This window comes from Phocoena phocoena, chromosome 7, assembly GCF_963924675.1.
Source record: "Phocoena phocoena chromosome 7, mPhoPho1.1, whole genome shotgun sequence".
Lineage (NCBI taxonomy): Eukaryota > Metazoa > Chordata > Mammalia > Artiodactyla > Phocoenidae > Phocoena > Phocoena phocoena.
In genome coordinates this window covers 1,569,474-1,585,307 of record NC_089225.1, presented here as the reverse complement: position 1 = coordinate 1,585,307, position 15,834 = coordinate 1,569,474, and the positions used below count along the sequence as shown (strand labels likewise).

At 56.1% G+C, this 15,834-nt stretch overlaps 2 protein-coding genes across 2 annotated transcripts in view; one reads left to right on the top strand and one right to left on the bottom strand.

Annotated features, from left to right (window-relative positions):
* Window positions 1-442: 442 nt before the first annotated feature.
* On the top strand, window positions 443-5,462 carry TMEM37 (transmembrane protein 37). Its single transcript, XM_065880896.1, has 2 exons — window positions 443-463; window positions 4,872-5,462. Exons 1-2 carry the CDS (start codon window positions 443-445, stop codon window positions 5,460-5,462), a joined length of 612 nt encoding a protein of 203 aa, XP_065736968.1.
* A 2,282-nt stretch (window positions 5,463-7,744) lies between these two features.
* SCTR (secretin receptor) overlaps window positions 7,745-15,834 on the bottom strand; it is a 64,230-nt gene continuing 56,140 nt past the window's right edge. The window contains exons 10-13 of the mRNA XM_065881194.1: window positions 15,372-15,463; window positions 13,493-13,619; window positions 8,917-8,958; window positions 7,745-8,154 (exon numbers count right to left, since the gene is read on the bottom strand). Of these exons, the coding sequence (XP_065737266.1) occupies window positions 8,008-8,154; window positions 8,917-8,958; window positions 13,493-13,619; window positions 15,372-15,463 (408 nt within the window). The 3' untranslated portion in view covers window positions 7,745-8,007. The remainder of the gene's footprint in view (window positions 8,155-8,916; window positions 8,959-13,492; window positions 13,620-15,371; window positions 15,464-15,834) is intronic.

Genomic DNA, 15,834 nt, shown 5'->3' with positions numbered 1-15,834 from the left:
TTCTGGACGCCGCCGCCTCCCCCGGACGCTCGGGCGGACCCGCCGGGGCGGACCGGGCTCCTGGGCCCCGGGCCCTCGAGGAATCGGCGCCGCGGGCACAGCCGTGCCCTGAGACTGGGGAGCGGCTCCGGGCCTGTAAGTCGGCCGGGTCAGCCCTCCCCCAGGGCCCGGGCCTCCCCTTCGAGCCGGGTCCTGGACCCGGCCCCTGCACGAGGGCTCCTCCGGCGGCCCCGCTGACACAGCGCAAACCAAGCCGCGGCGGGCGGGCGGGCGGGGAGGGGCCCGACCAGCCGCCCGAGGGCAGCAGTTCCGCCCGCCCCTCCCCTCCGGCCGCCCCGCCCCCGGGATGAGGTCGGGAGTCGGGAGCCGCGGCCCCGGCAGAGCAGCGCTCGGGAGCCCCGAGAGAACCAGGCGGGAGCGCGCGGCCGAGCCCAGGCGCGGGATGACAGCCCTCGGCGTGCAGGTGGGCGAGAGCCCGGTGCGGGGGGTGTGGAGGGGCCCGGCCGGGGTCCGGGGGGGTAAGCCGCCCAGGGCGCGGTCTCCTCGAGGTCCTGCGGCACCGAGGCTCCCAAACGGCTAGGGAGGAGTGTTGGGCTTCTCTTTGGGGTCCGCAGTGTTCATCCCTTAGGTGCACCAGAGGGGTTCCTCCTGTTCAAAGGGGGCGCATCTGGAGCGGAGGATGGACGGAATCCACTCGTAAAAATGAGCCTCGCCTTGTCACACGAGGAAGAATCTCTGGGGAAGCCAGAACTTTCCTGGGCGGGGGCAGCAAGACCATCTCCCCTCCCAAAACTGATTTTGGGGGCGGGCAAGGGGGTGGACTCGCTGGGGCACGCGGAAACCTCAGGACAGGCTGTAGAGAGGGGAGGGGCCCGCCTCGCAGAGATGGGGTTTCTCCTTAGAATGATGCGAGGGGTCCATCCGCACCCCCACCCCCCGGGCGTGCGGCTCTCCGCTGCCCTGCGCCGAGCTTCCCTAGCGGACGCGTCCCGCCTCCTTACCTCCCGACTGGACGGTCGGGACGGTGACAGCGGCCCGCAGCCTCTGCCTGCAAGTGCTCGGCGCCCCGCAGCGCAGACTCCGGGGCTGATCCCGCTGCGCCCACTTTGTAGATGCGGTGACCGAGGCTCAGGTGCAGTAACCCGCCCGTGGCGGCCGGCTCAGCGATAGAATCCAGTCGAACCAGACTTCTGGGCCCGAACAGGAGAAACTCCACCCACAGGCCGCGCCCCAAGCCCCTTGTGGCCGGGACACCGCAACCCTAGAGCCGGATGCAGCGAGTTCCTCTCGTTCTGGGCATAATCTGGGGTCCCGGCCGAGCCGCCTCCGGGACCGGCAGTGAGGAGGGTGGGAGCGGATTTAGGAGCGATTTGGGGAAGCGAGTGCTAGATTAAGAGGTGAAGAAACTGCGGCAGGATTAACGGGGGTGGGGAGGGCAGGAGAGCAGCCAGGTTAACAGACTTGACCTTTTGGTGAAAGAAGGGGGTCGGGGCTGATGCTTAGGAGCACTTAACCGCCTGCCTGGGACTGTTCTAAGCGGTTGGGGTGCTTAGGTCTCCTTTCGGCTCCCCCCGGGGGGCCAGGAAGCAGGTACTGTTATCTTCAGGGGGTAAATAGCTCGCCCGAGGCCAAAGAGCTAAAAGGCAAGTGTGCTGGCTCCCGGTGCCCTGCGGTCACGCAGGCGGAGCGGGCTTACTCTTTAGGAGGCTGTAGAGGAGATTTCCAGCTGAAGAGGGGGTGGGTCTGACCTGGGCCTGGGCTGAGTGGGCACTGGGAAGGGGGGGGGCGGGGGGGCAAGCGCAGGGGCGCGGGGCGGGGGCTTGATGTGGAGAAAAGTAGTGAGCAGCCCAAAGTGTCCACTACTTAGGGGTTGACGGGATCAGATGGGGTGCTGGGTTCCAGAGGAAGACAAGACCTTGGCATTGGCCTCAGTGGCCCAGGAGTGCCAAGTGACACTGTTCTACAGGTCACTACTAATCATTCGGGGCTCTGGATGGAAAAGGGAAATGCTTCCATTTTTCTTTTTTTTTTTCAGTGGAGATGGTCCAGGTCCTAAGAGATTTAAGTGATTTGCCCAAGGTCACAGAGCTAGAGGCTGGTGGGTCAGGGGCAGGGCTAGACTGCCCTCATACCCTCTGGTCCACGGACCTTCCACTGACCACGCTGCTGCCCAGCTGCCCTCCGGGAGAGGATTTCAGGCCCTGGATCACTGGAAGTTCACAGAGGTGCTGGCAGCCGGGGTGTGGGGCAGTGGTGAGGAAGGAGGACTCCCGAGTTACCTTATTACTGTTACTAATATTAATCAGGAACTGCTTCTGTGCTGGGCACCTTTATACACATGATCTCACTTAATCCTTGGGAGTTTTACTGGCGTCAGAGTTCGAATGATGCCCTCCTTTGGGGTGGGAGGGGGAAAATGACCTGATGTCAGCTGTCTTTCCCTGATCCCAGTGTGACGTCTGAGGGCCTGGAGATTAAAGTTCACTGTGTGTGCAGGACAGGTGGGGCTGAGGGTAGGATGGCATGTGCTGTTTCTCCAGACAGCGTGATGTCTGAGGTCAAAAGGCCTCTGGGTGCTGCATTCTTGTGACTTGTTGCCTGCGTCTGGGGTTTTCCCATCCTAGAAACTTATCAACCTGTGGGGAGTTATAACCTCCGGGTGCCTTCACGGCTACTCTTTCCTGCAGGGATCACTAACTCCTGCTACAAAATTAACTACGGAACGGTAGATGAGAAAATAAGGGTCAAGGAGGTTAAGAAACCTCGCAAAGACAAACACCTTTATGGTTTGTAGTCACAGAGATTTCAAAGTTCCCTTGGTTTGTTTCTTAGTAGAGCCGTTCTTTCCTAATGAAATCCAGTACAGACTCTTAGATTCCCAGTGGCTCCAGCAGGTAAGAGGGACCTGTTGTGGTTGAAGTGAGGGGCCGGGAGCTGACCCCCCTGCCCCCTGCTCTAGCACCTGGAGGCCTCAAGGAGACAAGGGGATGCGGTTTGAGAACCAGAGCCCAGACTCCCCGCCTGAGTGTTCTTTACAGCGCCCCCGACTGCCTTTGCCTCTGGTCTGAGTCGGGTCCCGAGCCCTTGGGCGTCCCTCTGGCCACTCCAGCCCTTCTCACCACGTACTGAGCCCCTCCCACGAAGGCCCCAGTGGGTACTTACCGGCTGTGTGCATCCCCCCGCCCCCACTACACATGACACAGTTGTCGGGCAGCTGTGCCAGGCTTTACTGTGATCTCGGTGAATGCTCTTGGGCTGGTCCCCTGACCTGTGTGTGACAGTTTCCCTTTTTACATACCCCGCCCCGTCCCCCACCCACCCGCCATGGAACACCTACTCCACCAGACTCAGGTTTAAGAGTGAGACAGGACCCTAACTAGGCAGAAGTGCTGAAAGCAAGCCGGCTCCATAAGGATCCCGGGGCCTCCCGGGAGCGTGGCTCTGCTTTCTGCCCCTCACCGAGACGGGTGGCCCAGACCTCCTCTGGAAGCCTCCACTTGCACGTGGCATAGGGCTCACCCCCAGAGTCCCCTTTCGGGTTTGCTTCCCAGCAGTGACCGTCACGCATGAGCTGTGTGCTTTGCTTACCTCCCAAACTGGGCCGTGACCTGGGCTGCTTCCACACACACTGTAAAGGGCGTAAGTTATGATTGGGCAGGAGATGGTTTAAAGGGAGCTTCAGATGGAATTGACAGCGGCTGCAAACTCGACCTCGTGGCTCTTGAGCACGGCACTGGCACCGGGTGCTGGGGACACGCTCCTGCCCTCCCACTATGAATCAGACAGGAATGGAAAACTTGTCAGAATGGTTCCTGACAGAGAGTAACCGGAGGGGTCCGTTCTAGGTTGAGTGGGCAGGACAGACCTCTCCCAGGAGGCGATGTTTCAGCTGAGACATGAAGAATGGAGAAAGGGGGGCAGCCGGGAGAAGAGCCTTTCAGGTGGAGGGACCAGTAGGTGTGAGGAGGAAAGTTCTAGGCTTGTCCTAGGCGTGCGAGGTGGCCGGGAGGATGCCCTGGGAGGGCTTGTGGGCCGTCTAAGGAGTTTTACCCTTTGAAGCATTCCTTTTGCTTCCGGGTTGGGGGTTGGGCACGGTGGCTTGGGGGTGTCCCGGGGCTGTGAGAAGGGACACTTCACTGGACGCTTGGCCCAGCTTGTCAGGAGAGAGGATAGGGTGTACTATTGTGGGGCCAAAACCATAGGCTGAAGGGGAGCCTCAGGGACGCCCCCGCCCAGAAGCTTCTAGAACAGACAGCGGTGCTATGTCCTGGGCGGAGTACAGGCTGAGCCAGACTGAAGGGCAAAGAGCAAACATCACTGCGCACTGAAGAAAAGTGCAGAAAAAGCTGGGTGCAGATTAGAATGAAACTGGGGAAGACCAGGGGCCAGAAGAGGGAGCTGTGTAACCTTCACTGATGTGCTAATAATGTCTAGTGCAGTATTCTTGTTTTGCAACAAAGAAACCAAGGCTGGCTGCTAGCTCAAGGTCACATCTGCCAAGCCAGACAGGTTTGCTGACTTCAGAATGGACCAAGATTTGCCTGTCAATACAATTTGGGTTTCTTACGCATTATAAAGATCATTAAAGAAAGGTCAGGGAACTCTTTGCCCGATGAATAACTAGATCCACAGGCAATGCTTATAGGTCTCGAATGGAGGACAGATGCGGAACATGTAGGATGGGAGGAGGGTCCCCCCGCCCCACCAGGAGGTGGCTCTGTGCTGTGACTAAGGTGGGCTTCCTGGGCATCCTGGGAGACCGAAGCAGAAACGGCTGTCGGAAGCTACAAGGTGTGCTCTGGGTCTTCCCTGAGGAGGCTGGTGGGCTGTGGCGGGGGCCCTCCCTCATGCTGCCCCGTGCTGTCTTCCAGGCCCAGAAGCTGCTGGCCCAAAGGAGGCCCCGCCGGTCCTTCTTTGAACCCTCCATCCGGGCCCTCATCATCTTGTGCGCCTCCCTGGCCGTGGTCCTCTCCTCCCTCTCCATCTGCGATGGCCACTGGCTCCTGGCCGACGACCGTCTGTTCGGGCTGTGGCACTTCTGCACCACCTCCAACCAGGTTGAGCTGCACTGCCTCCGAGACCTGAGGCAGGCCCACGTGCCCGGGCTAGCCTCGGGCATGGCTGTGGCCCGCAGCGTGGCCACCTTGGCCGTGGTGGTCGCCATCTTCGGCCTGGAGCTCCTCATGGTGTCCCAGGTGTCCGAGGACGCCCACTCGTGGCACAAGTGGGCCGTGGGCTCCGCCCTCTTCCTCCTCGCGTCCATCCTCTCCTTCGGGGGCCTCCTGAGCTTCCTGACCCTCCTTAGGAACGAGGTCACACTCATGGGCCTCAGCCTGACGTTCTGGAGCGAATTCACGGCCTCTTTCCTCTTCTTCCTGAACGCCATCAGCGGCCTCCACATCAACAGTATCAGCCGGACTGACAGCGTCACGTACCCCTGGGGCCTGCCTGCAAAATTTTAGGCCCCCCTGCGAGGGCACTGAGTTCCACCAGAAAGTGTGGTCAAGATGGGACTTCTCCAACATGTGACATTCGAACTGCCGCCTCTTGGCCTTGGGGTGGTCGGGCCAGTGGCCTTTGCAGCCCAGAGGCCAGGTGGGTGCCTCCGAGCCACCAGCTGCACCAGCGTAGCCACGTTATTAGGATGTTGACTTCACAAGAAGAAACATATTTTAAAACCTATTCTTGAGTCCTCCTTGGGATGGGAATAGATGTGGAAGCAGCTCAGGTAACCGGTGCTCAGGCTGGCTGCACAGCCAAGTACATTTCACGCCTGTTTTGTTGACTCTGCTGGGATATGGGCTGCAGGGCCCCTGGGGCCTCCGGGCTTGCTAAGAGTGAATCGTCTGTCAGCGAAGGGTGTCCAGTCAGTGCGGAGGACTTGCTTCACCAGCTCAAAGGGCCTCGTGCAGATTCCCTGCTTTAGCTTTGGTCACGTCAGGGAGGCAGCGTTCAGGGCTGCTGGGGTGCAGAAGCTTTTCAGACCGTTTGACTTTATTTGAGCCCTGCCCTTTGTCGGGGGGACCCCGTAATCCCTGGATAACCCCAGCTTCCAGCAGCTCGCTGTGCCTCGGGACTCCCCCTGTCAATCCCGCCTGAAGCCCTTCCAGGAGGGCCCGCCTGGCTTGGTAAGCGTGGGCAATCCATCTTTGGTAAGGGCCCGACAGCCTCGGGGTACCATTTTTATCCTAGAGCACACTTCAAAGAGCACGTATCTGGAGCTGCCGGACTCCAGGGGGTACTGGGGACTGGCCCGACCTCAGGTAATGATTAACAACCACCCTGGATGCAGAGGCCTGCAGGTGGAGGGGACCAGGAACCGGTGGAGACTTCCACCCTTGCTGGCCACTTTACATTTCTGTGCACCAAACTGGCCTCTTTCCAGTCCCTTTTCTGCCCGGTAGGTGGGTTTTTGCCCTCAGCCCATTTCATTCGACACTAGCCCCTGCCCCTCCCCCACCTGGTGAAGTCAGGCCTTTCCTGGTTCATTCTGGCTGCCACTGATTGCATGGGGTTTTGGTCTCTGCCCTGCCAGGTCCTCTTTCTGGGCTGCACTGGCTGCCTCTACCTCTCCTGTGATTTTTTTTTTCTTTTTAACTTTTTGATTCCAAGATGTACAGAGTCCATGAAGGTCCCTGGAGAGAGCCCTGGAAAATGGGTATCTGGCCTTCTCACCCCAGTAGCAGACTATAAGATGCAAAGCGGATGACCTTGTCTTCAGGGGTGAGATGCAGAAGTTGGGGGCCAGGGCCACTTGTCCAGGGTCACCTAAAGCCAGAACTAGAGCTGGGCCCACCTACCAGCAAGATGCCCTCTTCTCTAGCCGCGGGGAGGGTCGCCTCTGCTTCTGTCAAGAATGAGCTCCCCCTTGGGCTTCCCTGGTGGTGCAGTGGTTGGGGGTCCGCCTGCCGATGCAGGGGACACGGGTTCGTGCCCCAGTCTGGGAGGATTCCCACGTGCCGCGGAGCGGCTGGGCACGTGAGCCGTGGCCGCTGGGCCTGCACATCCGGAGCCTGTGCTCTGCGACGGGAGAGGCCACAACAGTGAGAGGCCCGTGTACCGCAAAAAAAAAAAAAAAAAAAAAAAACCAGAATGCTCTCCCCTGAGCATGCAGGCTTCGTTTTGTAAAATGGTTCAAATATTTAGTCCTTTAACCCTCACATGGCTGGCAGGGAAGGAGTGCTAATAATTGAGGGAACTGAGATTCAGAGTAAAGGGTGAGACTTAAAATCCCCAGTGGGGCGGGGAGACAGGGCCCTGTCCACCCTTGCCCAGGAGCAGGGGAGACAGACAGCCTTGGAGCCTGGGGATTTGAAACCAGAAGCCCTGGACCGAGCTGCCACTTCCCTGCTGAGTAACTTGGTCAAGTCACAGGACCTTGGTGAACCAGTTTCTCTTCTGTCAAATGGGATTCTGCCCCATTTCCGGCTGTACTGCAGATAACTTAGCTGAAAGCAGGAAGAACAGGTGCCTCATCCCATGCTAGGGTGACTGAAAGGGCTGGGGCTCTCCCGGGCTCCCTGTGACCCGGTTGTCAGAAGGCTCTGGGGGAAGAGCTACTGGGTGGGTGAGTTGCAGTGAGGGGTGGGGAGGGTCCACCTAGGGCCAAGGGCCTCAATTTCTGCTAAGCTTGTCCCTGAAAACTGGAGCAGGGGGATCACAGAAGCCCCGTCCTCCAGGAAGTCGTGGGGGACAGCATCCTTCACCTTGAGGCTCAAGGGCAACAGGGCTGACAAATACCAAGTCTCATCCCAGTTACCGTTTATTCCCCTGCCCCCTCCTGGGACCCCTGAAGTCTTCCCAGAAAACTCAACAGACCCAAATCCCAGGCCCTCTTCCTGCCCCAGGTCCCTTCGGTTCTGAGGAATTACCACCACGCCCCCGCCCCCAGGCCCGGAGGAGGGGTGTTATAGTCACAGGAGTGATCGCACAGCATCTGGCAGGAAGATGGGCAGCAGTCGGACCTCAGGACCCATCTTGGCCTGTCTGGGTGGCCCTGCTCCAGCCTCAGATGACACTGGTCCTGCAGGTACCCCGGCTCTGCTCCGAGGGACTGGCCTTGGTGCCGCCGCTGAAGGAGCCGAGGGCCACCGGGTGCAGTGGGAACTCACGCAGGTGCCACTGCCGCCACTTCTTCTGAACCTCCAGCTGCACCTGCCCCCAGAGACCAGCCGTCACCCGGAGGGAAAGATGACCCTTGCCCAGGGTCCTGCTCCCCTGGGGCCTCGTTCGGGCTCTGCCACGTCTGCCCAGCGGGCATGCCTCCCCCTCCTGCAGGCCGCTCATAGATTTACCATCTCGACTCCCATCCAAGTGGGGCAACACCGCATCTAACCAACGTCAACTGCGCAGCCTCTGTGCCAGGAGCCTCACGTCCCGGCAGTGCTCTGGGCAGGGCGGAGACCTCAAGCTAAGGGCGCAGCCCCCCGCCCTGCCAGGAGTCACACTCTTTGGAGGTCTCAGAGGACGGAGCAGCAAACATTTCACCTGAGTCACTCATTTTACAGGTGAGAGGCCTGAGGCCCAGAGCAGGGCAGTGACCGGCGTCACCCATCGAGCAAGCGGACAGTCATCAGCCTCGGTTAGGGCTGGGGCGCCTGCACTTGCCCCCATTTCCTGAACATGCCCAAGGATAAGAATCACCTGGAGTGCTAGTTCAGACGTTCTCAGCCTCCAGCCCGGACTGCCGGGACCTATCTTTGCTGGTTTAGAAACAGGGTAGGAAACAGCAGTTGTTTTAACAAGGCCTGCAGGCGATCCTGGGGCCCCCAGGAGGTGAGCCCAGACTCCCTGAAGACAGGCCCGAGCCAGGAGGGCCCGGCCTCCCCCACCAACGCCACACCCCACTCCCCACCACCCCTTCCAGGTACGGCTGTGAGGGAGCTCCCCTGCACCCGGGCAGCCCAGGACACTCACCTCCCCATTGAGGAAGCAGTAGAGAACGGCCACCACCAGGCCCTGCGGAAGAAGCAGGGCAACGGGATGAGTGCGGGCCCAGCACCCAGCCTCCTACCCGCCTGGGGTCCTCTCGTCACCAGCCCCAAGCTCACTGCTCCCCACAGCTGTTGCAGAGCCTCCCCGCGCCTCTCCCCCTCCAGGGGAAGTGGAGGCTTCCTCTCCCGGCCCTCAGTGCCCCTAGCTGTGCTGGCATCACCCACAGACTGACACCCTTGGGGGCAAGGACCGCCCCCGTGTCCAGGGAGGGCCCCTGCACCAGGGTGGTGTCAGTTACATTAAGTGCAGGCCACAGGGACCAGGCAGGTCACCGGTGAGGCGGGCCATCTGGGAGTGGCAGGAGCAATGGCACCCGAGCTATGCCCATCCGCCCCGAGCTCAGCGGGTGGGGCAGCCCATGGGAGCCCCTGGGCCTGGGTGGACTCATCTGCAAGACAGCTGGAAATCTGGAGAGGTTTAAACAGGGCCAGCTAATCAAGTTGAAAGACAAACGTGTAGCCATGTGGTCAGAACAGCCGGCGTGCAGGTCGCAGGCAGGTACCGGCCAGCCAACAGTGGGGCATGAGCCCCCCTCATGTCCAGGTCAGAGACCTCAGGGCTACGTATGCTTTAGGTTCCCTGGGATGGTGGGGGTCTGTGCCTACCAGGACCCTCCCTCCCTAGCATCCGGAGCTCCTCTCTTCCCAGTGGCACCCCCGCAATCCTGGCGTGGAGCCTGCCAGGCAGGGCTGCGGGCTGAGATGCAGGATCTGAGCCGAAGAGGTTTGCGTGGAACCGTGAGCTATGAGCAGGGTCTCGCAGTCCGGATGCCCTGCTCACCTCAGGGCCCTCCGAGGGCCAGCCTGTCCTTCCTAACAAGCCCCTGCCCTCAGGCTCCCCACAGAGGCCTGGGTGCCAGAGCCCCTCCCCCCAGTGCCAGCCAGGCCTGCCCCTAGCTACTTAGGACATGGACAGGACCCCAGAGAGGGATGAACCAGCCTGTTTATGGTGCGCTTCATCCACACGACTGCTCAGGAGTCCTGGTGGCTTTTTGTTTTGTGTTTTAATTTATTTAGTTTTTTTAAATTTTTGGCCGCATTGGGTCTTCGTTGCGGTGCGCGGGCTTCTCACTGCTGTCGCTTCTCTTGTTGCGGAGCACGGGCTCTAGGTGCACGGGCTTCAGTAGTTGTGGCACTCGGGCTCAGTAGTTGTGGCGCACGGGCTTAGTTGCTCCGCAGCATGTGGGATCTTCCCGGACCAGGGCTCGAACCAGTGTCTCCTACATTGGCAGGTGGATTCTTAACCACTGCGCCACCACAGAAGCCCAGTCCTGGCGTCTTAACAAGAGTTACAAACTAGAAGGATCTGCTCTAAGAGTCTCAGAGCAGGCGGGCTGAGGTTGAGCAGGGTTGATGCCACATGGAATGGGGACCACGGGAGTGGGGCAGGAACACGGACTCAAGGTAGCGGTTTTCTAGTTTTGCCACACGTTAGAATCACCTGGGAGCTCTGGCCCAGGGTGCACTCTGTGCCCCAGCTCCAAATGTCTGGGGTGAGACCATCAGCAGCTCTGAAAGATGGTTCAAAGGGGCACCATTGATTAGGAGCCGCTGTCAGAGGGTGTGAAAGTCGGGCTTTGAAATAAACGAGAGCTGGGCTTGGGGCGCACCTTAGCCTGTGTAATTTTGGGCTTCTGGTTTCCAGGTGCTTCATTCAATCCTTGCAGAGCCCTAGGATGTGGGTGGGGAGGACCCCTGCTTCACAGGTGAGGGACTGAGTCCCGGGTCGGCAGGCCGGGAGCTGGTGGCCAGGCTGCGGCCACCTCACCGGACCAGGGCTGCCCCAGCCTCAAAGGTCCGGAGACACAGTCTCACTGTTGAGGTGGGGGCAGCCCTGGTGAGGGCTGGTTAGACGTGCCCCAGGTATGCAGAGGGCAGCCTGCCTCAGCCAGCAAGCTTCAGAAATTCCACGGTTTGTATACAATCATTAAGAATATGCAGTCTTGGACTTCCCTGGCTCTGCAACGAGAAGCCATAGCAATAAGCCTGTGCACCGCAACGAAGAGTAGCCCCCGCTCACGGCAACTAGAGGAAGCCCATGAGCAGCAACAAAGACCCAACGCAGCCAAAAATAAATAAAAAATAATAATAATAAAGAATATGCAGTCTTTGAAGAGTTTTAATGACCTAGAAAAACGTTCATGATGGAATGATAAAGAAGTAAACAGAACAAGGAGGATATAAAACCACACGTCCCGATCTCAGTTTTGTGTGTGTACATGTGTGTGTACGTGTGTGTGTCTTCTTGGATAGAAAAGAGACAGAAGTAAACACACTGACATTTTAACAGAGGTCATTACATCGGGTTATGAGATTATGGATGGATTTTCCTTTTTCTTTTCCTTATTTTCCAAATTTTCCTCAATAAGCAAGTATTTCTACAATTAGGAGGAGCTAATAAACTTTCGTTTTTAGAAATATATGACAGTGATCATGGCATTATGGTTCTGTGTGTGTTCTTTAAGCTCTCGTCTTTTAGAAATACATGCTAAAATATTTACATTTGAAATACAACGATGGCTTGGGGTTGCTTAAAATGATGAGGGTGGGTGGCGGTAGAGGTGAAACAGGACAGGCCATGAAAGGGTAAGGGCCACACGGAGGTTCATTATATCGTCCACTTCACTTTTGTATTATGGAAAATTTTTTCCATAATACAAAATTTTAAAAATATGCATACAGTATAAATGTATAATATATAATAAAATGATATCTGTTTGTATTTGAACAGTGGTTCTTTTTTTTGAAAGAAGTCTTAAAGATCCTTTTTCTCTGTAAACATTTCTATGGGAACATTTAGGAAAGTGCTTTGGTTTCCTCTTAACAAGCATTTCCCCAGAGAGGAGGCGAACGGCCTTCACGAGCAGTCTGTAGCCCCAGCCGCAAGCCCAGCTCCAGAGACAGGAGGTCCCCTTCCACGCAGGATGACACCTGGGTCTCCAGGTCCTCAGCGGGATCACTACCCACTTCTGTTGACCGGGTCATGACCTTCCACCCATCTGTACCTGGACCCCCCCACCTGCTAAAGGGGCCACGGTAAGCCCAGCCTCCCGCACGTTACGTGGAAGCTTCCTGGCCCAGAGGAAAAGATCACGGATTACACAGGAGACTAGGTGCTCTGTGGGGCTGGGGGGCTGGCAGGGGTCTCTGGGAGGAGAAGAGGCTCTGCGGGAGTGAAGGGGACAGCCCTGGGGGGGGGTGGGTCTGAAGGCGCGGCTTAGGGCCAGACCCCACTTAGGAACGTGCTCCCAGTGACGCGTCCTCCCTGGAACAGGAGCGTGACAGGAGGACCGCCCTGGGCACACCCGTCCTGAACAGAACTCCGGGAATGAGGGCGGCCGCGGCCTGCCCAGATGAGGAAGACTGTGGGATGGTCAGTGTTGTTGAGGACAGGCTGGCTCCTTCCGGAAAACCCACTGGGAGAGAGTTCTCTCAGGCCTCTCCCTAGGGACTAGCCTGTTTTCATCTAAATCTTGAAACAGAGTGTGTTTCTGTCTTTGCTTTGGCTACTGGGAAGCTCCAAACCAAATTTATGACACACCTCTGCCACCTTCAGAAAATTTCATCAAATTTGTTTCTGTGTATGAACTCAGTTTTGGCTTTATTTTCTTTATTCGCTGATCCAATCTACTTATTTTTTTGTCCTTTGTATGTTTTCCCTGAAAGCTACATCATATTATTTTTGGAAGGAGATGGTTATGAGTAAATAAACAAATAACACTGTGAAGTTTGGGATTCATGTTAAAAGCCCCTTCTGTCCAAACAGGTTTACTATATTTTTTAACTTTACAACGTCTTGTTGTATTAGAAGGTAGGTGGTTTCTCCCCTCCCTTTGTTTTCTTTTTTTAAAGTTGGCTTTTATTTTTCGTAAATCGTGTATGTAATTGGTTTCAAAGAGTCAAATGTCTCTTGTCACAAAAAAAAGAAAAGGAAAAACATTAAGCTCCTGACACCCCTGCCCCCATTTCCTGTTCCTCAGAGGCAAGGACTTGCAACTCTCTTGACTGATTCTCAATTATATGCTGAGGTTGCTACTTCTGAATTTTTCAGCTTGGGGCGGTTTCTATGGACTTCCCAGTGTGGAGGTGAGGCTATCATTCTTTTGAACAGCCTTCCACCTCCCGCCCACGCCCCCACTACAGTAGTCTTCCTGTCCTACTCCTTGATGGCTGAGCCCCAGCCCTTTGCGGTTACATTATTTTGACTCTAATTACTGAGACTTGTGTGATCGTGTGTGTTGGGTTATGTTCCCTTCGTCTTCCCTGGAGTCAGTCTCTCTCTCCTTACTTGCATCTCCCACCCCCATGTGACTGGTGGGGAACTTGGGTCCCACTGAGGGTCACGCAGCACGGTGAGGTCCTGCCCCTGCGTCTCTTGGGTCTCTGCCAAATGAGGCATCCCTCTGCCTCTGGGAAGATCTGGCTTTCGGCCTCTCCATTTTTCTCTCAGGAGAGAAAGGACACCTCTTCCCACCGTAAAGTCACAGTCTGGAGCTTACCTGGAATGAGCCAAGGGCCAATTCAAAGAACAGCTGCGTCTCCATGGCATCCTCCGGGGAGAAGGCAAAGATTATGTAGTGGACTCCGAAGAGGGGGACCAGCAGGAGGGTGGACTTGGCCAGGCGCCTGAGGACACAGAGGCGCTGCAGTCTCAGGCCCCTCCACACCCAGGGCCCCCCTCTCGCCTGACCGCAGGAGGCTTTGCAGCAGCGTCCCCGCTGCTTGTTTGTTTTTACTTCCATTTCGGAAAGCCCCAACTCCAACGTACCGTCACCCAGATTCAAAACTTATCAGTCCACGGCCAGTCCCCAAATTTCTGTTCATGCACCCTATCAGCAAAATGCTTTGAACCCATACCCACATGAATAATTTTACTGATTCATACCGTATCTGCATGTATTACTATCACTCTGCGTCTCATGTATTAGCAAAACCAGCATTTTCATTTGTTTGATAATAAATATCTGTAAGGAGAAGCTCTTTTGTTTTCTCCCCAGGTTAGGGTTGCCAAATTTAGCAAACAAAAATACAGGATACCCAGTTCAATTTGAATTTCAGATAAACAATGGGTAGTGTTTTTTTTGGTGTAAGTACTAAAAAATTGTTGTTTATCCAAAATTCAAATTAAACTGGGCATCCTGTATTTTATCTGGCAACTCTGTCCTGGATCCCCAGCTGCCCCCTACTTTGGAGCCACTACTCTAGTGACATCCTGGGGAATCTGTCACCCAGTAATCCAGGCCTCTGCCAGATTCTCAAAACTCAGACCATGACAGAGAAAGCCCCTGTTGGACACTGATTTGTCTTCAACACTTGTCATGGGCTGAACTGTGTTCCCCCAGAATTTTAAGTTGAAGCTCTAAGCCCTAGTACCTCAGAATGTGACTGTACTTGCAGACAGGGACCAGTTTAAATAAGACCATCAGGGTGGGACCATAGTCCAGCCAACTGGTGTCCTTGTAAGAAGAGACACCAGGGATGCAGGTGCACAGAGAAAAGGCCACGCGAGGACCCAGCGAGGAGGTGGCCATTTACAAGCCAAAGAGACAGACCTCAGGAGAAACCAAACCTGCCAACACCTTGATCCTGGACTTCCAGCCTCCAGAACTGTGAGTAAATAATATTCTCTTATTTAAGCCAGCCAATCTGTGGTATCTTATTGTGGCAGGCTGTGCAGACTAACACAGCATCTTTCTTGAACATCTTAAAGGCTTTAAAGTATTTTTGGATCACATTATCTTGAAAATCTGCTGAAAGCTAAGGTCTGGTGAAAGCTACGGTCTAGCAAAAGCTGGAAAATACAGTCCACCCTCGGCATCCACGGGGATTGGTTCCAGACCCTCCGCAGACACCAAAATCCTTGGATGCTCAAGTCATTTATATAAAATGGGGTGGTATTTGCATATAACCTACGCACATTTCCCCATATATTTAAGTCATCTTTAGATTACGTATAATACCTCCTACAATGAAAATGTTTTGATTGGGATTTTTTTTTCCCAAATATTTTCAATCTGCAATCCAAGGTTGGCTGAATCCTCAGATGCAAAACCCACAGACAAGGAGGGCCACTGTGTCTGTAAAGATTTGAATTTGGGTCACCGAAGCCCACTCTCTGACTCCCTAGCCTTGTCCCAAAGGTAAGATCTCTGCCTCCAGGGATGCTGCTTAGATTTCTTTTCTCCCCACCCCTGGGGCCGGGTCTCAGGGTCACATGGACCCATTCTCCCTTCCCCTGGTCCACTGTAAACTTCCAGGTCCCGGCTTTTCCTTTTCCTCCACCTCCACCAGTGCCCAGCACCAGCTGGGTAAACAGTAGGTGCTCGGTAAATGCCTGCTGACTGAGCGAGCGTGCCTAGGTCTTTGCCCTCCACTTACTTATAATGGTTCCCTTCACTTCCTCTTGTTTCTTGAGTTCTAAGTTTTCTCATCAGGATCCTTAGGATGTTTATAAAAAGGATGAAATTAATCTGTAAAACACAAGGCAGAGGTGGGGCTAAAGGTGATTTGCTTTCCCAGCACCTCTCCAAGCCCTGACCCCTGGCCCTGGCCCTGGCCCCTGGGCAGGGAAGGCACTGCAGACCACACCAGGACAGCTCATCACTCCCTCCGCCACCCCCAGTCCTGGTGAAACACACTGTCTAGGCAGGGATGGCTGCCACAGCACCGCCCCCCGCCCCTGGGATTCCGGAGCTCTGAGGTCTGCTCAGTTGCAGCATGGATTACTCACACTTGGAATGCGCTGGAATCTTGTTAAACTGCAGACCTGGAGTAGGCCTGAGATTCTGCATCTCTAGCAAGCTCCAGGGAATGAATGCCAAAGCTGGTCCTTGGACTACGC